Below are 24821 nucleotides of genomic sequence, written 5' to 3'. Positions count from 1 at the left end.
TAAAATCCTCAGCCTAGAACAAGACATCTCAGTTGTCAAAATGTCAGATAACATCCCATCCCACCTCTGAACCCAGTGGAAGAGGTCATCGTATTATTATTTTTTAATTTTAGAAACAAAGTTTAAGTCCAGAAAAGTACAGAAAATAATATCTCACCACTTAGAAGGAGAATAAAAGCAAGTTCTTTTTTTTTTTTTTAATTTGGATATAGGTATTATTCTATCCGTTCACAGATGATAGAACTGAGGCGTTGAGAGGTTCATCTTATTATCCATGATCCTAGATTTAGTAAGTTACAGAGGTTAGACTGGAATCCAAGGCTGTATTACTTGAAAATCCACTTTTTTTTTTATCACGAACCCCCACTGCCCCACTGCTCCTCTGCGGATGCCTGAGGACTCGGGGTAGAAGCAATGAAGGAGACAGGGGCGGGAGGGATGCAGCATTCAGTCTCATCTAGCTCCCTTGTTACTCACTCGGAAAAGACCAGAAGCAAAGGGTTGGAGTTCTTCTCAGATCCGGCTTTTCACTGTCGCTGTCATCCGTAACTGGGCGACCTGTTTCCCCCACTGGAGAGGAGTCACTAAAAGGTTAAGCATGCCAGAGTCTTCACGGGGATGATGGGTGCAGTCGGGGACCACGGAGAACAGGCTGTGTCGCATCAGGAAAACAACCAGGAAGGAAGGAAATTCTGCCACGTGCTGCCACGTGGGTGACCCTTGAGGACATTACGCTAAGTGAAATAAGCCAGTCACACAAAGGACAAATACTATCCGACTGCACTTATATCAGGTACTGAGAGTAGTCAAATTCACAGAGACAGAAAGCAGAAGGGTGGCTGCCAGAACCTGGAGGGAAGGGGGCACGGGGAATTGTTGTTTAACGGGTACAGAGTTTCAGTTTTGCAAGATGAAAAGAGGTCTGGATATCCGTTGCGTAATAACGTGAATAATACTCACTACTAACCTGTACAAGCAAAAATGGTAAATTTTATGTCATGTATTTTACAGTTAAAACCAACAAACAAATAAACAAAAGAATACAACCAGCAATGCCCTCTCCAGTGATGACGTACAATGTTCTCTTGCTTGGCACAACATGAAGCATGACCTTCCAAATTTTTAGATTTGTGGAAGTAAAAGTCCTTTTGTGGTACATCCCTGCTACTCTTCTGGAAAGCAGGAAACAGGTCTTACTTTTCTTAACGGGTAACATTTTATATCTGCACGTTTTATATGAATTCTCATCCTGGTTTGATCAGCTAAGAGCTCTGAACAAAGCGCTGCCCCTCTCTGGGTCCCAACTTCCACATCCAAAAAAGGCAGGATTGGGTGAGAAGATCTCTAAAGGCCCTTTAAATTCTCAGATTCCAATACCTGTTCTACCAAATGCTAACACTGTTTATGCTATTGGGTGTACTTTATTTATTACTGACATTCATCAGAGCATTTTTGCAATGCCACCAGTCACTTCTAAAGTACCTACTCACTGCAATTTTCCTGAGGGATGAGTGGCAAGAGGAAGGATTCTGGGCGAGGCAGGCAGACAGACAGGAAGCAGTAAAGGTATCCCGGAAGGAGCACAGGACTGGGAGTTGGAGGCTACGAGGGTTAGTCCTGCACACTGCCACTTGCTAGCCAGTGAATCAGAAAGGAAAGAAGGGACTTCCCTGGCGGTCCAGTGCTTAAGACTGCACATCCACTGCAGGGGGTGCAGGTTGGATCCCTGGTTGGGGAACTAAGATCCCACATGCCAGGCGGTGTGGCAGGAAAGCAGAAAAGTAAAAAAAAAGAAGAAGAAGAAAAAAAAGGAAGGAAGCACTTACTGCGGCCTTCTATGCATGAGACAATTTCACACGTTATCTTATTATTTCACAAATTTTAGTTACTCACATACCATCTTCATAATTGTTTCCATATCCAGGTACCACCTGTAGTATTTATTACATACATAATATTTTTTCTAAATTCTGAATAAATTCCTTTTTATCTTTTTTCAAACTGCCTTGTTCTAAGCAAAAACGTCTATGGAAACATAGGTACAGTGCTAGTTATCTTTTTTCTAATACACATTAAAATAAATATGCAACTATTAGAAAAAGTGTGTCCACATGCCAGCTAAAAGCACCCTGAATGCCACCCATGGTGTATGCATACATTTGGGGAAAGGCCATATTATTCTATTTTGTATCCAGTTATGGCTGCTGCACACATCAGTCCATGGAGGTTAGTAACTCAACCAAGGTCAAACCAACAGATCCAAAGCAATGTGCTGGTTCGTATTCCGCTCATCTTTAGAATGAGTATGTTTTATAAAATAGCATACAGAATATTTCCAAAATTTTTAAATTTCATGGACACTAATTCTTCCCAAATTACTTTGGAGAATGATATACGGTTAGCAGGTTTTTATTTTGCCAAGTAAGAACTCAAAAAGGTATTCTCATACAAGGTAATATTGAAAAAAAAAAAAAAAAAAGCACAGGACTTTCTATGCCAAACAATCGGGACCAGGGTATTTCTCAGGATAGCATATCATTTAAGAAGAAAACATTTATGATGTTCTGCTTACTTTTCTGCATTCTCATTCTGGTAAAAACTCTGTCACAGAGTAGCCACTGGCTGGGCTCAGCACTGGTGGATGGTGCAATGAGAGGTGGCTTTGGAATCATGTATCTCTGCGTTCAATCCTGGTTTTGTATGAATTACACATGCAGCTTTGCGCAACTTTAACCTGAGCCTTAATTTTTCACCTGTAAACTGAGGCTACCACTTGTTGTTGTGAAGGTGAAATGCAGTAAGGGTATAAAATGCCTAGCACAGCCCCAACCTGTAGTAGGAGCTCATTAAGCGGCACTCATGACTTTCCTTTTACCGCTCTGATCCTGTCTGACCTGGAGGGTTGCTGTGAGGATGCAATGTGACAACACATGGGAAAGTGCATAGACAACATGTTACACAGCTCTAATTGTTCTTTGGATCTCAGGTTGGAAGATCCTTCCCCTGGGAAACTTTTCTTGACCCACTCAGTTGGATAAGAAGCCCTGCCCCTGGTACCAGGGCACCCTTGTAACGCTGCTTTGCTATTGCTAGGCAATTTCTCCCTCACTTCAATAGGCCCACAAGAGCTCCAAGTGGGTAGTAGTGGGAAAACATGGATCTTGTTGCTTCTCCATCATCCAGCATATAGTCACCGCCAAACACTGCATTGGTGTTCCTGTAATTTGTTAAACGGACACGTGAATTGATGGGAAGATTGGTGAGAGTTTTCAAACCTGTTATATGGTATTAGTTGCACACTTGATGGTCTTGACCATGGGCTTATAGCAGCATTTTCCAATGTCTGGTCCTTTAGCAAAGTAAGTTGCTCCATGAAAAACTAATTCTGGTCAAGTAAATTTAGGAAAGTCTACATTCTAAATGCCTCCCCAACCTGGGAGATTCACAGTGCATGTTTATTTATTAAAGTCTTACATGAAGTCTTGCTATAAAGATACCTAGCTAATGTGAACGTAGCATTTTCCAAATGCATTCTTTCCAGGAATACCTTCAAATATACGAAAGAACCCTCTTTGGGAAATCCTGGCCTATAGAAAACTTGCACTCCGAGTACGTTTCGCTCATGGTTTCTATCAATTCTTTGTCCTGGCTGTCCTTCCCCCAGTTAAACTGCACAGCCGGAAGCAGGAGAGACATGCATACTGGGCTGGACAAAAAGGCAACACGGACAATGGGATCTTTGAGAAAACTGAACATAAGAATGGGCTACCAGCCCAGGAACTGACCAAAAATATTCTGACAATGAGTAGAATGCCCTCATTTGCATCACACCTCAGAGCTTTCACAGTTCTACGCACGTACATCATTGCAACTGCTCTTCTTCCCCTTCCCCCTTCCTCTTTTTCTTCTCCAGCACTGGCATCACCATGGTTAAACACTACGGCGCACTGTCTGTGCCAGGCATTGCTGTAAGTGCACTTCTTGTAGTAGCTGATGAAATATTACTTATCATTTTATAGATCTTGAAATTGAGTCTCAGAAAGCTACTACTACTACTACTACTAGTAATAATAATAATGACAAAATTAATGATAGCTGCTTCTCACTTTTGATGAGCTTATTGTTCAAGGCAAAAGAGCTCAGAAAGGGCAGATATGGGGCTCAGATGCAAGTCTTCTGATGCCAAGTCCAGAGTTTGCTCCACCCACAAAAGATGGGTCTCTCCAACAAGACCATAGCATGCTCCCAGCTGCGGCAAGGCAGAGAGGGTTACGGCACCAGCTCGGCATTCAGATAGTGCAGTTTTTAAAGTGACTCAACATCTGTCATTAATTAGAGTTCCTGTTCCCATGGTGATGGTTTATTATTGCTAGGCTGATAAGATGGACAATTCAAGAATACTATCTTCCTCCTTTTCTCTCTCACTCTCCAGCATAGCTTTTTCTTTCTCCTCCTCTCATCTAATATAATTGATCTTTTGCAACAAGGTACGATGTAGTGTTCCTCAAACAGGGACCCCCTGTTGGATTCCTGGTGATCATCTTTTGCTCAATGCAGAGGCTCTGGCAGACCAACCTGGATTCATCTCTGACATTCATTAGCTCTCTTACCATGAACAAGTTAACTACCTTCCCTGGGCCTTATTTTTTCATCTGTAATAAGGGGTAAGAAGGTCTAAACAGCAAGGTTCTTTTGAGAATTTGATGTACCAAATAGGAAGATGCTGGCACAGAGCTTGGAATGTGGTGGATACTCAAGAAATGGTAGCAGTTACGATGCTTAAAATAATAGCAACAATAATTATGTACAAAGAAATGAGATGAGACAGGGATTTCAGGCTGGCAATTGAGGTCGCTTTACTCTCATTCATTCATTCATCAATTATTCAAATTTGTTCTTCCATTGAAACTGTTCCTTTTTCTTCATAGCCCTTAACCCAAGATATACTATATATGTATTTATATTTACTTTCTTAACTGTCTCTTACACTCAACTGTAAATGTGATGAAGATTGGTACGATGGTTATTTCACACATCACGGTACCTGGGGGAATATTTGTTGAATGACATACAAATATTTACCAAGCAGTCCACATCAGTCTCTATTAGGCACTGGAGATATGAAAATAACTAAAGCAAGATTCTTACCCTTGAGGCATTCTTACGAGGAATCCATGAAAATTGACAAAAAATAAAAAAAAAAAAAATAAAGGAAATGGGGCATTCATCTCCGACTCTAGGTTTTTTTTTTTCTTGTTCTGTTTTGTTTTTTTAAAGTAAATCCAATGACATAAATGGAATTAAATCTTTAGTAATCTCCTAACACAAAGCACTGATGTGAGGGGGTGGTACGGATATCTCAAAGCTCTAAATGCCAAGAGCGATTCAAACTGGTGGCGTTAAGCCCCCAGAGTAATCAGGAATTTTCTTTGAAACATACATTACTTTCTTAAAAAAGAAAGAAAGAGAAAGAGAAAGAAAGGGAAGGCCTTTCAGAGGGCTAGCTCACTGACTCCTCCCAGGATAGTCTGATCCCCTCTGCTGGTGAAGCAAGAGGTCAGATCCCCAGACGGAAAATCAATCTCCAAGAGTCGCTGGATAGAATTTCTAATTCACCAGTGCCACGACACGCAGTCTGTTTCCAGCCAAAAAAGGATGGGGCCCAGAGGCTTTAGCTTCCCCAACCCACTGTACATGATCACGCCAAGCCGACACCTCCCCCAGGAGCACATAGCCTCCAACAGACAAGCAGGCACAGGGGTCCTGCTGGCAGCCCTTGAACCCATCTTCCTCAACGGCGTGGATCTTCCATTTTGAAGTTATTTTATTATTGTACTATTAAGTATTTGTGTTAATTACTTTAATATATTTTGGGTTATTGCCTCTGAAACAATCGAGTCCAGTGCTTCTTATTTTCAGCCGAGACCCTTCAAGGCTGCCATGCTGTGCGGAAAGGGAAGGACACAGTGAACAGGAGACACAACAGGCTCAGCTTCTATTTGGTTTATACAGTCGCCTCCCAAATGGTCCGCTACTTTAAATTTTTTGAAAACCAGAACTTAATTCTTTCAGTGTAAAGATGAAGAAGCTGAGGCCCAAAGAGGTAGACCTCTTGTCCCAGACTATATAGAGTTGTTCAGTAATGGAACTGACACTTAGGATGGGGGAGCTTATCGTTGAAAAAAAAGAGAGAGTAACTGAGAATCACAACGAACGGCCTGGAGTAAGTGCCAGTGTGAACAGGGAAAGTTGTTTTCAGAGACAGAGCTGAGAACTAGGTGGTCTTGGGTCTGATTTTGCCTGCTAAGGGCTTTCAATCCACATCCACCCCCAGCAGCACTGTTGCTTTAAGTGGCTGGCTCTCTGGGTAACCAGCCTGCTTAGCCAGCTCCAGGGACACTGCACATTTTCTGTCATTTTCACCTCCACTTTGCTACAACATACGTTTACATAGCACCCGCTTCTGGTTAAGGATGAACAATTCTGGGATCCTCGCACCACTTACCAGCTTTGACACAGAAGCATCTAAGGGCAGCACAGGTGACGGGGCAAGTGAGAGGTGGGCCTGACCACGAGTTGTGTCCCAAGGCAACTTTACAGATGGGTTCTAGTATCATCCCAGTGAGCAGACTACAGGGTCAGAACACCACCCAAGCATACCTTACTAGGATGTGACCCTGGGAAAGTACTTAACCTCCCTGTGATTTGGCTTTCTTATCTGCAAAGATCTCCTTACCTGCAAAGCACGAAGAATATCAGGACCTCACGGGATTGTTGTGAGGATTAAGTGAGTTAATCCACAAAGCCACATACACAATGACTGACGAAACGACATGAATACCCTCTGCTATGCTTTGAGGAGTCCCTTGAAGAGAGGGGTCCCAGCTCCCCACCACATCACAAAATGCTGGACTCACTCAAGCCTACTGCTTCTCAGTTGTCTAAGCACTTGCTCGAATCTCCACCTTAGGACTGTCTATAAATTTCTCCTCCGTAAATGTCTGTCTGTAGTGGTTAGTCAGCTTACTAAAATGAAGACAACTGCTGTGATCCAATTATCTAAACTAGTCTGGTCCAGCAGGATCCCTCCTCATCAGAAATGCTGACAGGTGAAGGGGACATGGCCAACTTGGTAGGAATTTCAGTCTGATTGACTCCCTCCAACACACAGGCTCCTTTGGCCAAGGTGTCAGCTGAGGGTGGGGGGGGGGGGGGGGGGAAGGAGGAGAGGGTAGATTTTGAGGTGGGGTGAGGTGGGTTGCTTGCTTCCCACATCTCAGTAGCCTTGTCTCAGAAGGTGCCTTCTCCAACCTGAAATTCTCAAACACGATATGTTATAACACTCTACACATAAATGCACTCCAGCGAAACAGGGTAATTTTCTAGAGGTATTTAAAGAGTGTTCCCCTTCTATCTCAGGGAGTCTTCTTATTTACCTCTGCTGGAGATAAATAAATCTTTTTCGTTAATCCCAGGCTGAATTAATTTACAGGCTTTTTTCTTAAGCAGGAAGCCATATCATCATCTAAGAAGCACTTAATATTGTTGATTTTAAATAAATGAGACTATTAGCCTGCAACATTAAAAAAAATGATAGAGTCAGGGGATGTTGGGCCAAGGATGCTCCCAAGACTCCTGATCAAATTCCTAGTGATTTGTTTATAGGTGATGACTCCCATTCCCAATCAACTGTGGTCCTTATATATTGAACTTTCTCTTTTGCTACTCCTGAACTGGGATGCTTTCCTAGGAGCTGAGTTGGTATCTTTTCTGTCTGTGTTATTCTTTTGCTTTCACTAGCATCTCTATCTGAAAAGTCCACTTCCTGCTGCTTCTCTGCTTGTCCTAAGCTAACATTTCCATTTCAAGCCCTACTTCTCATACAAAACCACACTTCTCTTTCCTGCTTGTAGCTGTTACCAGGGAGCAGATTATGTAATGGCACTCTCTGGTTTCAGGTTGCTTCATTTTTTTTTCCTAGCCTGTCAGCTCCTTGAAGGTAGGGAACCTGGCCTTGCTTTTCCTCTTTTTCTTTTTTAAAAGTGTAAAACATTTGGCCCTCTATCACATAATCCAATACTTTGAGGTCACCAGTAGGAATAGTGTGTGCTTGGGGACAGAAAAACCTGTATTCAAATTCCAGCTTGAATATTAACACCGAGTGTGACCTTGGGTAAGTTCTTTTAATTTTCTGAGTCTTTGTCATTTGTAAAACTGAAAACAAGAAACTTTGCACATAAACCTATTATGAGAATTAGGTGAGAAAGGCTAAATATTGATTCTGCAAGGAAATGTCTACAAGAAGACCACAGCAATATGACTTATGCATGTGGCTTTTTTATAATTTGCTTTGAAATGGGAAGAAAGCTTGGAAAAACTTGAGTAAAAGATACGTCTCAATAAACATAAGCTCTGAGACATACAGACTTAAAATCCTGATGCCATTACATAATAACTGTGTGACTTTGGGCAAATTGCTTGCTCTCTCTGAGTCTCTATTTCCTCATTTGGGTGATAAGAATAATCATACATGTAATATAGTGACTTACTAAGAATGGTCCAGAGATCTGGTTCAAGAAAGAGGAGTTTCTATTCCTTGACTAGCCACTACCTTGAACTGTGCCTGGCTCTGACTTGTAATCAAGTCATGTCTCCTGAGAGAGCTGATAAGCTACGTGTGGCCACTGGCCTCAATGCCTGTCTCAGAATTGGCTTATACAGAGCTGGGTATTCACTGAAGTTGCTAAGGTCAATGTCTTGTCTTTTGAGTGTCACTTAGACAAAGTGAACTGCTCTCCATGATAACCAGCCACCCTTTCTCCCACTGGCCTAGCTTATTCCAACAGGCAGAGAGTAAGGGAGGTGGATTCACTATATGGGCGGACTTCCCTTTTAATGCTTAAAAGCGACTATATCAATCAGAATACAGTCAGGAGAAGCGAAACCACTCTAGGTTGTTCAACAAGAAGAATTGAGTACAAGAAATTGGTTTCACTGATGACAGAAGAAACTAAGAAGCCAAACAGATGACAAGGAAGGAACTCAGAGATTAGGGATAGCAGAAAGCTGCTACTCCTCTTAGGGATCAAGAGATGATGGGAGGTAGTGGTGTGGCCAGAGCCAGGGGCTGGCGACGTCAGGCTGGAGCTGAAACCAAAGAAGGGCTGAGTGGTCAGAACTGGGACCTGAAGGGAAAGGCTGGGAGCTGGAATCACACAGGAGATGCAGCTGCTGCTGCAGTGAAAGAGAGCAATGACCTGACTTCTCTCCGCTCCCTGTACGTCAATCTTCCATCAGTATCTCCTACTGGCCAAACCTACTCAGCGGCCAGTTGCAAGAGTGCCTGGGAAATGTAATACCTAGCAGGGTAGGGGTGAATAAGCTATCAGAGAACAAACAGGCAAATGAGTGGCCCAGCCGTCTTTCAATAATATGCATAAAGCGCTAGTACAATGTGTGATTTATAGCAGGTGTCATAAATATTACCCTAATTTTGTATAACTCTCACTGAAAGTTTATTCACACCAGTAACTGTGCTTAATACTTCCTGCATATTATCTCATTTAATCTTCACAACAACCTTATGAGACAGGGACTCTTAACAGTCTTATTTTTACAGGGAGAAAACCAGCTTAGAGAGGTAAAAGGACTGACCTAATATACTGCTTTAGCATCTGAACTCAGGGTTGGAGCCCAGATTTATGTGACATCTGAGTCTGTGCTCTTAACTATGGTCCTATTTATTGCTTATAATATGAATCATACTGCTAACAGTAAAAGGGAGGGTACTAGATAAGCTGAACATGAAACTGCTCGTAATTACTGGGAGGATATTTTGAAGACCTACATTTTCAGGGCTGAAAGCCTAGAACACTCTGTGAACATTAAATTTACCCTTAAAAAAAGCAGAGATTAAGAAAAAAATACATCACTTAACGCAGTTTATAAAAGTCCATGGCGTTCCCTCTTGAAGGCAACAGTGTATTTTTGCTAAGAGGATGCCAAGTTTGGTGGCCTCTGTAGGCTTGCTGTTTACTGACATTTGATAGGCTTCAACATCTGTTGCCCTTCTCGATTGATGGGTGCTTCATTTTAGCACTTCCCTGATGCCAGGCTGGTAAAAAGCTTTAGTACTGAGGTCCTCTAAGACACTCCTAGGTCAGTGACGCAGGTTTGTTTGTGAAGCTGGCTGAGGGAAGGAATATTCATGGAAGAGTGGTAAGGACACGCCATCCATCTAACACGCTGGGTATTCTCAGTTCTACCGCTGGGGCTGCAGACAGCTCCAGAAAATTATAAACTTGGGCAATTCTTAACCTCAAGTCAAGTTTCAGTGTCCTGCTCTGGACCCTTAGCAAGATATAAGGATGAATTTTTCTGCTTTTTCTGTAAAGTTCCATGGAAGGATTTCTTGGTTTGTTTTTAAAGGAACAACAATTTTAGAATTTGGTATCAGGGAAAATGTGGTCTCTTTTGGAGAACGGGTAAACTCCCTTGACTCTGTGGACACTACATGACTTGACATATTTCCAGTTTTGTGTTGGCTGCTGGGAAGCTCAAAGTATTCCCCCTATAGGCCAAACCTGTCCTATAAATCTGCTTGGTCTGGCACTCACCAATGCAGGGTTAGAACAATTTGAATTTCAGTGTCCTTAGGCAGAGTATACAGTCTCCAACTTGGTACAGAATGAAATCATCTTGTCCTTGGCTTGTTTACATGGACTACCTGGTATCTGCAGGCATATATATTTGAGGACCCCCCCTAGTCTAAGCAGTTGGTGCATTCTCCTCTTTCTACATAGCTTCAAACTTATAAGTTTTATTTTGCTTAGCTTTATTCTGCTTAGTCATTTATTATAAGCTTCCCTAAATCCTTTATGGAAGAGGAGTATGAATGATAAACAAATAAACACATTGTTTTCTTCCCTAAAAAAAAATGCCAAGACCAGTGCAAGCAGCTGCATCCCTACTGCATCCAAGGGCTGATCATTCCTGGTGAGTCACTCTGGCCTGCCCCACCTGCACCACCTGTTAAAGGGTTACCATGGCTGTAGGCTCAACCCTATCACTTCTTCAAGCAGGAGAAAGGATTTCTTCCTCATTAGCAAGTGAGGGGCCTGGACATAATCAAGTGACATCTGCCCTTTCCTAGCATATAATATGGAAGCTAGCTGTAGGTTCCCTCTGAAGCACTGGGCAGCAGGGGATATGCAGAGGGTGGGCCTAGAGGCAGATCAGCTAAATTGAAGCCCTCCTTCCCTCACTAGCCATCCATGTGACCTCAGGTCAACTTATTAGAGTTTTGATGCCTCAATTTCCAGCCTGACAAAGTGGGACAATGTTCCCACCTACTTTACTGGTTTGGGGGTAAGGATTAAATGAATACAGGAAATAATAACAGTACTTATCTGCATGCCGGGCATTGGGCTAAATGTGCTTTCATTCATAGAATGTTTGCAGTAACTCAGCGGGGTCAGTTAATATGGAACTAAGGCTCAGAGAAATTAAATACCTTGCCCGGCCAGGTTGATTCACATAGCTAGCAAGCCAAAGAGATGCTATCACCTTGAGGGTGGCAGGTGACTTAGTGGGCTACTTTCTTCTGCCTCATTTGATGTTCTCTTATCCTGCCCTCAACAGACCTGGCTCATTTATCATCTTCCGCCTCCCAGACCTGGCAGGCAGTTGCCATGACACAACTGAGCTTCAGCAGTTATTACTAACATGTATTGTGCTGAGTTGAAACGGAGAGCGATTCGTGCAGGACTGGGGCACACGCTCCTGCCTCTGCTTTCAGAGAAGGTACTCCACCACAGAGATCCAGAGCCGGCCCGGGGCACACGCTCCTACACACAGAGCTCCAGCTCTGTCACCAACTAACCCTCTACGGCCTGGTTCAAATGTCACCTTCTCAGAAGGACCTTCCTATCCCTGAGACAGTGGAAGACACTCCTTCCTCGGTGCTCCATGATCCACTGTATAGCAACTGTAGTTAAACAAATCATAGCCAACATTAAATAGACGCTATTCTACTTTACATGCACTAACATGTTTACCTCTTACAACACGAGCTGTGAGAGAATATACCTATGATGCAGGTATTACTGTTATGTTTTATAGATGAGGGCTCTGAAGCACAGAGAAATTAAGTAACTCACCCAAGGTAAGTGGCAGGGCCACGATTTGAGCCCAAGCCAAGGTACCTTGGACTTTGCCATTATATTTAATGCTGACTTTCTCATAACTGTATTTGTCTGTGTCCACCTCCTCCCAGCAGACTGGGACTCCACGGGCCCCAAGTGGTGTTTAACTCTTCTTCGTCTTGCTACCATCTAGAACTGTCCCTGCCACATGGCAGCCTCCTGTTGATGAGCCTTGGCTCAAAAAATTAAACAGGGAGCCTCATTACCTAGTTGAATCAAGGCCCAGACACATGCCTTTTCCAGACCTGGCCCACTGTCACCTGTCAGCCCAGCTATCACAGCCCACCCTATCTCCAGCAAGCGGAGGAGAGCAGAAAATGCATCCTGACATCACAGGAAGGACCAGAGTAAAAGGTGCATTAATGGGGGCAAAAAGAAGCCAGCAGAGTGATTAATTTGGCCTCCCCTTCAATATTATGTTTACACAAGTTGATTATATAGCACTTAATTACTAATTTGCCCTACTTAAACCAAGAGTGCTTTTAATTTTTAATGAGATAAGGGAAGAAGATGACTTTACTTAGTAAGGAGCAGCTATTTTATTTCCTTCTCTTGTTTTGCCCAACCAATTAATAACGTTTCTAAGGAAATGTATCCCTCTCATGAATTCTTTCTCCCCATCTTCTTCCCGACCTCCCAGATTTAAAAAGAGAAACAGACAAAAGCCACTTAGAAACAAACTGACTTCACCTTCTGATCTGGCTGGCTGGGCTGGGAAAGGCCTTGTAAAGCAGACTAACATGGGACCCATAAATGGTGCTGTCTGATTTTTTGGGAGTTGGGGGTGTGTCTATTCCCAGAAACCACGACTTGGTTGTTGTTACCAATAGCAGAGAACACAGCCATGGGTCTCCAAAGATGGCAATCCCCCTAGAACCCTGCATTGTTTCCTGGGTATTAATGTCAGATAATTTTAAGCATGCCCTAGGGCAGCCTATACGAAGAGCACAGGTTTTGGAGTCAGCTCTGGATTTGATCTCCAGCTCTGTTACTTGTTAGATGATGGATCTGTTATTTAAATTTTCTGAGCCTCAGTTTCCTGTCTGTAATGGTGAGGTGAATAACCTACTTGCAAGAATTAAATGTCATCTCAAGTACCTTAGCATAGTGCCCAGTTCAGAAGAGGCATGGATAGTTTTCTTGTCTTTAGCAGAAGGTAAAGCAGGAAAATAAAAGCAGGGATAAGGGAGTCTCTTTTGAGCACACTAGCCTGTCATCTGCAGCGATGACAGCTCTGATCAGTGCCACTCAAAGGGCCTGTCCATAATGACATAAGAAGTTTGCTCCAGAAAGTAAACAAACACACTGATTCTCTCATTGAGAACATCTTGCTATGAACAAAATGTAAAATGTCGTAATTGATTTACATTCTGGTGCAAGTCCCTTATCTCATTGCAAATCTGTAACAAACCATTCACAGCTTGGCCTCTGCCTGCAGACCGACCTGCAGAGCCCAGCCTGGATAACCATTGAGGATGGCTGCGTTTGCTCCTGAAGACCCCCTCCCACCCTTCTCTGGGCTGAGCCAGGCTCACTTGTACAGACCATATCAACGAGCTCCCTTGCCCTCTGACTTTGACTCCAGCCAATGGGGAGCCTGACAGTAAATCAGAGAGAGGAGGAGAATGGGGTCAATAACCCAGTTCCTTCACTGCCAGGGTCACTGGCAAGCCAGCTGACTCAGTAGTCTCCACACAGCCCTGTGTTCTGGGGTTCAGGGGTTCCAGTAACTGTGCTCTTCCTTCACCTCTTATGGGCCAGCTGTTACAAACCCCGGTGTACTACATCCTTCCTGTGATTTTTCCAGGGCCAGTCTACAGTCTTTAAATAGTCCAGCTACTAAACTCTCTAAAACTATCCTAATTTGAAGGTACCTTCTGTGGGGGTCTTGACTAACAGAGTGACGTTTTAATATAAGTTCAAATTCTAATTGTCTACAGAAACAGACTCGCAGACATAGAGAAAAGACTTATGGTTGCCAAGGGGAAGGGGAAATGGGGGAGGGGACTGGGGGTTTGGGATTAACAGATGCAAACTAGTATATACAGAATGGATAAACAACAAGGTCCTACCATGCAGCACAGGGAACTATATTCAATATCCTGTGATAAACCATAATGGAAAAGAATATAAAAAGAATGTACATATACATATAACTGAATCACTATGCTGTACAGCAGAAATTAACACAACATTGCAAATCGACTATACTTCAATAAAATAAATAGAAACAAATCTACCTATTACTGGTACTATTTTTTTAAAATAATGGCAATCACACTCAGCTCCAGGGGAGTCCAATTCCACGTGAGACAGAGCTGAACAATCCTCAGCTTTGAAACCCTCGGCTAGGCCTTGGACTCTGGCTCCAACCCTTTCTAGCCACTGGCTTTGGTAAGTCACTTAAATCTTCCTACACTGTTTTTCATTTGTAAAATTATGATGATAAAAGTATAGGGCAGGGGTCCGCAACCCCTGGCCCACGGACCGGTACCCGACTAGTACCGATCCACAGCCTGTTAGGACCTGAGCCACCCAGCAGGAGATGAGTGACGCTGTAAATGCAGCCGCTCCCCACTGCTCACATTACTGTCTGAGCTCCACCCCCTGTCAGATCAGCAGCGGCCTTAGATTCTCATAGGAGCGCAAACCTTACTGTGAACTGCGCATGTGAGGGATCTAGGTTGCGTGCTCCTTATGAGAATCTCATGCCTGATGATCTAAGGGGAAGCTGAGGCAGTGATGCTAGCACTGGGGAGCGGCTGCAAATAGATTATCATCACCAGAGAGGTCTGACTGCACAGAGACCATAATAAATCAGTTGCTTGCAGACTCATATCAAAACCCTATCAGTGAGTGGTAAGTGACAAGCTGCATCTTATGGAGTAGACTGGACATAAGCAACACACTTCAGGTGTCACTGTTCCCCATCACCCCCAGACGGGACCATCTAGTTGCAGGAAAACAAGCTCAGGGCTCCCACTAATTCTGCATTATGGTGAGCTGTATAATTATTTCATTATATATTACAATGTAATAATAATAGAAATAAAGTGCACAATTAATGTAATGTGCTTGAATCAACCCCAAACCCTCCCTCCCACCCCCATCTATGGAAGAACTGTCTTCCATGAAACTGGTCCCTGGTGCCAAAAAGTTTGGGGACTGTGGAAATAGGAAATTTCCTCACATACAACTTTTAATATGGTACCAAATTTTTAAATGTTAAAATTTCTTTGATATGCATATGATTAGAGACATGCCATCTAAGGTCCTGCACCCATGGTACTGTATGGTTCACTGCAGAGTATCAAACACCTCCAATAAATGACTGCAATAATGATATTTTTCTTTTGCATACTTCTTGATCATTTGCCTCAATGATGGAACCAAAAGACTTTCACAGACTTCAGTAAGACCTTTAAACATTCCATGACTCTGAATCAAATTTTTTCCAGTGGTATATGGTATGTATGTGTATACGTGTGTGTGTGTTTGTGTGTGTGTGTGTGTTGTCATCTTTCAGAACTTTTTTCCCAATTATAGACAGTTCCTGATTTAACTAAAGGTCTTGTCTTCCCTCATCTCTTATTTGGTTCCAAAGTCTAAATTACTGTGTTGAATATTAAATTTATACAGCATGCATCTCCTATTCATGACATCCTAGAGTAAAGGGGAAAAAAAATCCAACCTATTCATTTCTGATTTATTCCAACAAGGACATTTATTACAAAAAGTTAAAGTATAAATGATAATTAGAATGAGAATTAAGTACTTGTAGGCATTCATTTCTACAAAATAATCTATTTTTTTTCCAATTTGCACCAGTACAAAAATGTTGTCTTGAACAAAATGAAGTCAATGAGATAGGTAAACTTATTTTAGAAATACAGTTCTGAAACCCTTCTAAGTTACTAAAGGACTCAGATGTTTGGCTATTGTTTGCTTTTATAAAAGCCCAAATCTTAAGTTTCTGAGTGAAAACTGCAGGGGGAGGGAGATATTTGGAAAAAATGTTTGCTAGCCTAAATCTTTTTGTTAATAACAATATTATAAAAAGTGTCTTAATTAAAGTTCTTAAAGTGCTTTTTTTATATCTATCCCTATAAAAATTAAATGGACAGGTTATGATTAAATACAAATAGACAAAACATACTGAAAGTATGGTATGACATCTTCTCTTGGCAAAGGAATTAGAAAAATTCCAAACCAAAGAGGGTATATTTCTTCTTTTTATTTCTATATCCATATATCCATATCTTTTTATTTCTATATCCCGTACTCAACCAGGCAGTGAAGATAAACATGTGATGCTGACATATTCTATAAACCACACCACCCTGCAGACGGACAGCCAAGGTGCCATGTTGGAATCTCCGTTTTCCCCAAGCAACAGATACATATTTACTGGAATATAAAGAGCATGGTTTGCTGGAACAAAAGGAGCATGGACTTTGTATCAGGCAAGGTTATATGACCTCTCCATTGCCTCACTGTCCTCATCTGCACAGCGGGAACTGTTAACACCCACTGGTTGATGCAAGGATTTTATGAGTGACAAAGGATGGAAAGTAACAGGCCCTGTTCCAAGATCACCCTGCAAGGAACAGGAGACTCAAACGTCATATATTTTATATATTGAAATAATTTCCTAAAAATAGAATTCTAATCTTGAGCTAATTTTTGACTTTTAGATCCATGGTGTCATTCTGCAAACTGGATTAGAACAAGGAGATGTATAATGAATCAGAACCTGAATTTTTGTTGGTGTTGTTTGTTTGTTTCTTTCCTTTTTTGTTTTTGTGTTTTGAGTGGGAGCAATTCTTGGAAAGATAAGAATGTACTGTTACCCAGGTGTGGCAATAAGTATAAAGAATGTTAGGGCCAGCATCACATTCTTAATTTAATCCTTCTTTAAACTATTAATTACCATTCCAGCATTTTCTGCTGATTTTCTATGAGGCACTCACATATGGGACAGGACACAGAAAATCCAATCAGAAACCTGAATGTATTTAATTAGAAACCAGAATCTCATATCTCCTGAAATACATGCTTAAGCTGCAAAGGGCAAAAGGCTACTAAAAAAAAAGTTGATAGTATCAGGACCATATGTGAGATGAATAGGATTTTAAAAGACCTGGGAATGAAAGCCAAATGAAACTAAAATTCACAGCAAAAGACCCCTTATACACAAGAAATGTGAGCGCTGAATTTTCACACACTATTGATGGGAGTATAAAGTTCTAATATGTATCAAAATCCTAAAAGTTGGGCAAACTTTTTGACCAAACAACTATACCATCATAATTTAGTTTGTAGAAATCATTTAGGGTGTGGGCAAAACTTTAGCTACAGAGATGTTAGTTGCAGCATTCTTTAAGACAACAGAGACAACCTAAGTATTCAAAACTAAAGCGCTGGGGAAATAAGTCATGGTATATACTATGGGGCAGAAAATTGTACAGCCTAAAAAACGTTAAATAAAAATGTTTACTGTGTATTTTTGGGTGGGGAAAAAAGGCTACAAAACAACATTGTATTGTATGAAAACACTTCTGTAATTTAAAAAATTAGAAAATAATTTAAAAATATATACAAAAGACTAAAAGGACAGGAACCAGAATCTTATACAGTGGTTTTTTTTAGGGTAGTAAGATCAGTGTTTTCATATTTTTCTTTCAGCTTAACTGCATTTTCTTTTTTTTTTTCCCAATGAACATGAATTATTAGTTGTATTCCAGAAAAGAGAAAAAACCCCAGCAAATTAAGATTCAGCGCGCCAAGAAATGGGATGGTTTCATATTTCTGAACATCCATTATATATCAGTCTTTCCAAACCTCCAAAAAAGCAAGATCATGATAATCAACTTTACTCTGCAAAATGTAAACTGGTATTTATGGTGACAGAAAGCCAAACAGAACTAAAAAGCACAGAAAGTTGACTCTCACAAAATAAAACAGAATGGAGACGTGTTATATCACATACAAAACCACAGGCTTTGAAGCACATAATAGGTGATGAATGTAAACTAGCTCTAAATGAAGTAAACCTCGTGAAAAAGAACAGAAGGAGAGGCTTTGGCTGAGCAGTGAGGAGATTTGCAAGGACTGACCTTGAGGGTAGACCACTGCGGTCAGCACTGATAGTTTAGCCTGCGGGCACACACTACAGAAAGGGTGAGTGATCACCACTCTCCACTGGCCACTTACATGTACTGGACTGCGAGACACAGGAGTCTCTCTAGAACGTGACAGGGAAAGCTGATGGTGGGAATCTGCGGAGTCAATGGTTTACAGAGGCGGCAACCCTCACACCATGGGAGGAAAAAAGGTTTGGATTAACTGGTTGTTTCCAAGGGCTTATTTTCTTTATACGGGTACTCTCCTCAAAATGATGGCAGAATTCATGTTGATCTCTTGTCACTGTCTCCTTTTGCGGATTTTTGCTTCAGATGCTTCTTTTACTGTATTTTTTTTTTTTTTTTTGGCGGAGGGAAGGGTGGGTGTCAAAATAAATAGCACTGTTAGAATTAAAGCTTATTTTATATAAATATTCTTGGGGGAGAAAAACTGTCTTTTAAGATAAGAAATTACAGGAAGCTAATGACATCTGCTGAGGGGCTGAAGGAAGCAGAAAGTGAAAAGCCATTGTGTATTTCTGTCTCTCTGCCACTGGATTGAGTTTTCTCTCATGGCATCTTGAAACCAGTTTCTAGTTTTATGTGTCCTTCACATTTCTTAGAATCTCTCTATTGTCTGTGCTTAGGAAATATAAGAGTGTTGATCGTTCATAAAGTGATTTTTTTCCAGCTTGTTAATCGTCCAGGGCCTGGGAACCGACAGAATTGTTATGGGATGCTCCCAAATTCTAATTATTTGCTTTCCAGGATATTCAGAATTAGAGAGGATCACTTTGGAGTTCACTGATGGCTAGAGGAGTGATGGGTAACATTCCAGGGATGAGGGATTGGTTAGATGGAAAGGTTACAGATGCCAAGACTGCCTGGATAACTATAAGGAGGGAGGAAGACTTCCTTCCTCACATCCTCTCCCACTTACTCAATAGCAGAACTTCCACTGTGAAAGTGGCCTCTCTGTAACTTGATTCCATTTTATTAAGTTGCAGATACAAAGACAACTGCGACATGATACTTGTCACACTGTCTAGTGGAAGCATAGTTTTGAAAACTACTAATAGGAGAACATCATTTCTGAAGAGGGACAATTCTTTAAGGTATTATTAGTCATTATATTCTTTAATGCAGATAGATGGCTATATCAGTACCCTTTGTACTGAGATCCTAATCTGAAAAGGGAATAGTAGGAAGATTTGAGCTGTTTAAAGGAAGGGAGGGTAGGAAAGGGCAGAGAAAGAGAGGGAGAGAGAGGGAGAGAGAGACTCTGAGGATGAAAATAAGAATAGATAAATGAACAAGAGGTGGAAGTAGGACCTGTCGGCAAGCTTCAAAGTCTGGAATAGCAATGGACCTTGTATTTGACCAATGCCTCCCATTAATACCGCATCAGAAAATTCCATCCACTATCCCTTTCCCTCCAGCTGATAAACTTTCCCCCGAACTAAAATATATAGAAGCTTGCAACGGCTATAAATAAAATCCAAAATTCTAAGTCCTTCTGATCTGTTGGTACCACCAAAGGAAGGTATAGCACTCTACCCTTGGCTGAAGTCACCCATTCATGGGCCTAGGAAATTAGGAAATCCTGTCTCTCCAGGCACATAGGCCTCTTCCTGAGGTCTGCAGCCTGGTTCTTCTGGGGTCTTCTCAGCCTTTCCTTTATCTGAACGAGATGACTCTGGCTGAGTCTACCAAAGTCTGCCCATCTAGATAAGAAGTGAAATCCTTTATCCAACTACCAGATGTGTGGTCTATGAGAAGACATCTGGCCTGCTGGAATCACTGAGTTGCTGGCAAGCTCTGCTCAGTTTTCTTAAAGGGAGGGGTGGCAGGCACCCTGAAGATCAAGCTAGGATCTTTGAAGTTCAAAGAAAAAGTCGTATTGAAGTTCAGGTTGAAAAATATGAATCACAAGGAGGAAGTAATTCTGTTTCACCTCAACTTGCCAAAATCTTGAGCTGGTCCCCAGGCCTGGGGCACACAGGTTGGCACCTCTTCTTTAGAGAGGGGTGAATGAAGCCAAGTCAACACGTGTTTACATTGCCAAACCGAATCATTATAACAATGTTGGTAATTATACCTGGACTTTACGGAGGTCACTGAAGCTTTCAAAGGCTCTATCTCAGCAGTTCCACAGGAGTGGCAATTCTTATTTAAACATTTTTTTAAAAAGGAAACAAAACAAACAAATGAAACAAGCACCTGGAAAGGCCAAGTGATGTTGTTTGAGGATATACAACAACCATGCACAGAGGTCAAGACCACATGATTCCCTTAGGCATGTGATGACAGGTAAGATTCAGGTCTCTTGCACCTGGGGGCTTTCTTTACTAGATTACAGTGTCTCCTAAAAATAGTCAGGAGAGGCACATAATTCCTTGGGTTGAATAGAAGACATGAACTTGTCTTTAAATTGCTGTGAGCCTTGCAGCTGCTACTCAAGTCACCAGTCCAATATTCCGTCTATCATATCTTAGATACCGTTTCAGATAATTAAGGGAAAACATTATGCAGTGAAGAAGATGTCAGTGTGGGATGAAGCTCAGTTTCCACTTAGGAGAGAATATGAGTAGAATCTTCTCAGAACTAGAAACTCCAGATTTGACTAAGATATCAATGAGGTGCCACAAGGCATGGTGTGAAATATCTGATAAAGCAGCCAGATCTTGTCATACTACTCTGTTTCGGCTGCAGACTGTCTCCTGATTTGAGACCAACAACACTTCTTTTCAGAAAATTCACCTGTGAACATTTAAGGAACCCCTAAAATTTTGTTTTCAAGGAAAAAGAAAAAAATTAAAGTAGAAAAAGAATGAACATCGGCAGAGGATATAATCCAGAGAGACCTTGATTTCAATTCTGCTTCTGCCCCTTATCAACTGCAGCTTTGGGCAGATTTCTTAAAACCTCTCTGAGCCTGGGTTTCCTCATATGTAACACAAGAATAAAAGGCCTTATCCTGCAGGGCGGGAGACTGTCAAGATTAAATGAGGTGTCTTCATCTGCTGGGGCTGCCATAACAAAATACCACAGATCGGGTGTTTAAACAACAGAAATTTATTTTCCCACAGCTCTGGAGGCACTAAGATCAAGGTACCAGCATGGTTAGGTTCTGGTGAGAGCCCTCCTCCTGGCACGCAGACGGCCACTTTTTTGCTGTGTCCTCACGTGGCAGAGAGAACGCAAGCTCTGGTGTCTCTTCTTATGAGGGCACTAATCTCGCCATAAAGGTCCCACCTCATGACCTCATCTAATCCAAATCACCTCTCAAAGGCCAAATCTCCAAATAGCAGCACACTGTGGGGTTAGGGATTCAACATTTGAATTTTGTGGGAACAGAAACTTCCAGTCCATAATATGAGGTAACCTATGTAGGGCTTTAGTGAGCATCTCTACTGTCTTGGTCTAGCAATTATGCTTTGTCCCAGGAAGGGCAAGGCACCTACATATAAGAACATCTTCATAAATCGACACATTAAGATATAATTGACAAGTCACTGACATTTCAACTGTAAATAAATATCTCTATGTGATGTTTCTGAGACAGTACCAGAAAACCCAGAAAAAAGTTGAAAATTCAATTCTACCATCCTTGTTTAAAAATTCCAGTTAAGATCCACAAGAATTCACGAGTGGGTTCAATTCTTTGGAAGGGATATTTCATAAGCATCAATTTGAGAGGCTTGGACACGGTGCAGCGCACCACACTTCCAAAAATGTGACACAAAGATCACAGATGTCGGAATCGGGCTCTTGCATGTAACCATTTCCAATAGTGTACCCTTGAGTTCTGTAATCTTTCTGGATCTCTGTTGCCCGTGTGGGTTATGAGAGGTACCAGGAAGATTACATGAAAAGCACCTAGCATAGTTCTTGGTACGTAAGACGGTCACAATAAATAAAGCTTTCATTACTGGGCTACTGGTGGAAAACCTAGCTTCTCGTCCTGACCTTGAGACCATGGGCAAGTCACTTAAGCTCTCTGATGCTCAGCTGAACAAATATTTCTTCAACTCTCAGTTATGACTTGGGAGCCAGACTTCTTGGTTCTGGCATTTACTAGCTGTTTCAACATTAAGCCAAGTTATTTGGCTCTTTTCTGCCTCAGGTTCTTCAACTATAACATGGGACTAATAGAGCTGCTGTGGGACTGAATGTACACCCCTGGTCCAGAGAAAGAACTCATAATGTGCTCCTGGTTATTATCACAGGTAAAGAAATGGAGTGGAGAGCAGCACAGTCAGGTTACAGAACTAGCAGGAAGTCAAGTGAGGGCTGACTCCAAAGCTTGTGCTCTCAGCCTTAAACTATACTGTTTCTCTACCTCTTTGTAAATCTATTGTTAATCCTATTATTTTACCACTCAAAGTCTCTCCATAAAACCCATGTGTGAAATGTCTTTTGCAATTCAGTGGTAGGAAAAGCTTTGTCTCCCAAAGAAACTAGTACACTTCTTCTTTTTGAAAATAAGAATTATGCAACTTATCATGTGTTCTTTTTTGTCTTGGCTGCCAGGAAGCTCAGAGTCAAACTGTGAGCGCCACCTTCGCCATCAAGTTGTGTCCTTCCTCCCATATCTTTGTTCCTTATTTTTTCTTCTAATTCCCCTTTACTAACATTTTCATTTGTGTCCCTTGTTGAGAGAGGCCTCAGAGGTATTTGAAAAGAGGTGGGTGGAGATGAAAGAAGCAAACACAAATCAGAAATTCACATGAAACATTTAAGTTTTGTACCTTACCTGTTTCACTTGCTAATAGAAAAATGGTCAAGGGGAAATTTAAATGAAATAATGTAAGAGCTATTTTAAAGGAGGAAAGAAAGAAAACCAACAGAAAAACAGAACGACTGACAGTAACAGAGGCCAAGTCAAATGAAAACTGCAATAAATATGTCTGAGGCTAGCAGTGTTTGTGCTTTCCCTGGCTGGAACCTATCATTTCTTAATTATATCCTGTGTGTGTTTTGCAAGACATGAGCTGCTGTCAAGAGGAAGGACAGCCCCAGACAGGGGAGAGGCCATGGCCCACCCCTTGGTCCTCACATACCTGTACAGAGGCGAAATCCCCCGAGGCACAGGCCCCCAGAATAGCAGCGCCCACAAGAACAGCCTCCACCTCTTGCGACAGGACCACAGGCATGCCTGTGCAGAACAAGGCCACACCTTGGTTAGGGAGCAGGGCCAGGGGCCACGTGGGGAGCCAGCCAGCAGCCCCAGCAGCACAAACACCTGACGTAAAGGCAGCAGCAGGGCTCCCTCCCCTCCCCCTACAGTTCCCTGTTCTTTGGGATTACCTGGTTCTAAAGGATTTCACTGCCTCTGCCTGCGGGTGCAGTAGCCAAGCGTCCCCTGGGAGCCAATACCATATATATATATATATATATATATATATATATATATACATACACACACACACACATATATAAAAATTCAGGAGATCTTTCTGCCCAGGTCTTCCAGGCTTCTGCTGGCTGCTACCTGCCGTTTCAAGTAGTTTAACAAACATTTACAAAGTGCTTTGCTGAGCCCATGGTATACAGAGATGAATCAGACTGTCCTGTTATTCAGTCTCAAAGGGGAGAGGGATGAGAAAGAGATACAGGCCACGCAGGAGGTTGGGTCTCCAACTGAAATGCACGAAGGAAAGGGAAGTAGTGAGAGAGGGTGTGATGAATCCTTCTGGGGGCCTCAGAGTACAAGCCAAAGCCCTTACCAAGGCTGATGAGGCCCTCCAGGACCGGCGCCACTTCTCCCACCCTGACTGGCTTCTCCTCTCCTCTGGGCCACACTGCCCAGCCTCTTTGCTCTTTCTTGGATCTGATTCAGGGCCCTTGCCTGTGCTGTTCCTTCTGTCTGGGTCACTTCCTTCCAGATGGCCCCACGGCAACTCCTTCCTGCAAGTCTGTGCACACATCCATTCCCGCTGTGGCTTTCCTGACCATTCGAAGTAAAATGACAGCTTACCCACAACATCTCTTACCCTCTCACGATTTCCTCATTGCCTTCCAATACCATATCATTACTTTTCTTGTTTACTGTCTGTCTCGCCTGCTAGAACATAAGCCCCATGAAGGCAGGGACTTTATTTTGTCCACTGATGAATCCCGGGAATTGAGTCTGGTATCTAGCACACAGTCAGTGCTTACGTGATAAATGAATGAACATTCGAGATGGGGGAGGGGGTCAGAGCAGGGGAGCTCAGCATTAAACAAGCATTTGAAGGATGAGGAGGGGTCCGCCAGGCAGGGAGGAACATTCCACACGCCAACTCCCAGAGGCTAAAGGCTCACAGTGGACTTAAGACGAATAGGAATAATGTAGAAGTCTTAGTATTTCATACGTGTGTGTGTATGAAATGAAACACACATAAAATATAAATATATTTGCTAATCAGGAGATGGCAGCAAACTCCACAGAGGTAAGCTCTGTGGCAGGACCTGTAAGATCTTCCTCTACTCTAGGCATTATTTTTCCAAAGAC

General features: G+C 42.2%; 1 protein-coding gene across 11 annotated transcripts in view; it reads right to left on the bottom strand.

The window, feature by feature from the left end:
• Nucleotides 1-24821, bottom strand: part of FGGY (FGGY carbohydrate kinase domain containing) — a 420251-nt gene that overhangs the window by 61692 nt on the left and 333738 nt on the right. For 10 of the 11 annotated variants that reach the window (XR_009049724.1, XM_057712523.1, XM_057712514.1 and 7 more), the window contains one exon: nucleotides 23389-23483. The exons of the other annotated variant lie outside the window; for it this stretch is intronic. Coding sequence is in view for 9 of the 10 variants with exons in the window: in XM_057712523.1 (XP_057568506.1) it covers nucleotides 23389-23483 (95 nt within the window). In the remaining variant the exon portion in view is untranslated. The remainder of the gene's footprint in view (nucleotides 1-23388; nucleotides 23484-24821) is intronic. 11 annotated transcript variants of the gene reach the window in all.

This window comes from Hippopotamus amphibius, chromosome 1 (assembly GCF_030028045.1).
Source record: "Hippopotamus amphibius kiboko isolate mHipAmp2 chromosome 1, mHipAmp2.hap2, whole genome shotgun sequence".
Lineage (NCBI taxonomy): Eukaryota > Metazoa > Chordata > Mammalia > Artiodactyla > Hippopotamidae > Hippopotamus > Hippopotamus amphibius.
Note: the sequence above shows the minus strand (reverse complement) of the source record. Positions and strands in the feature narration are given on the sequence as shown.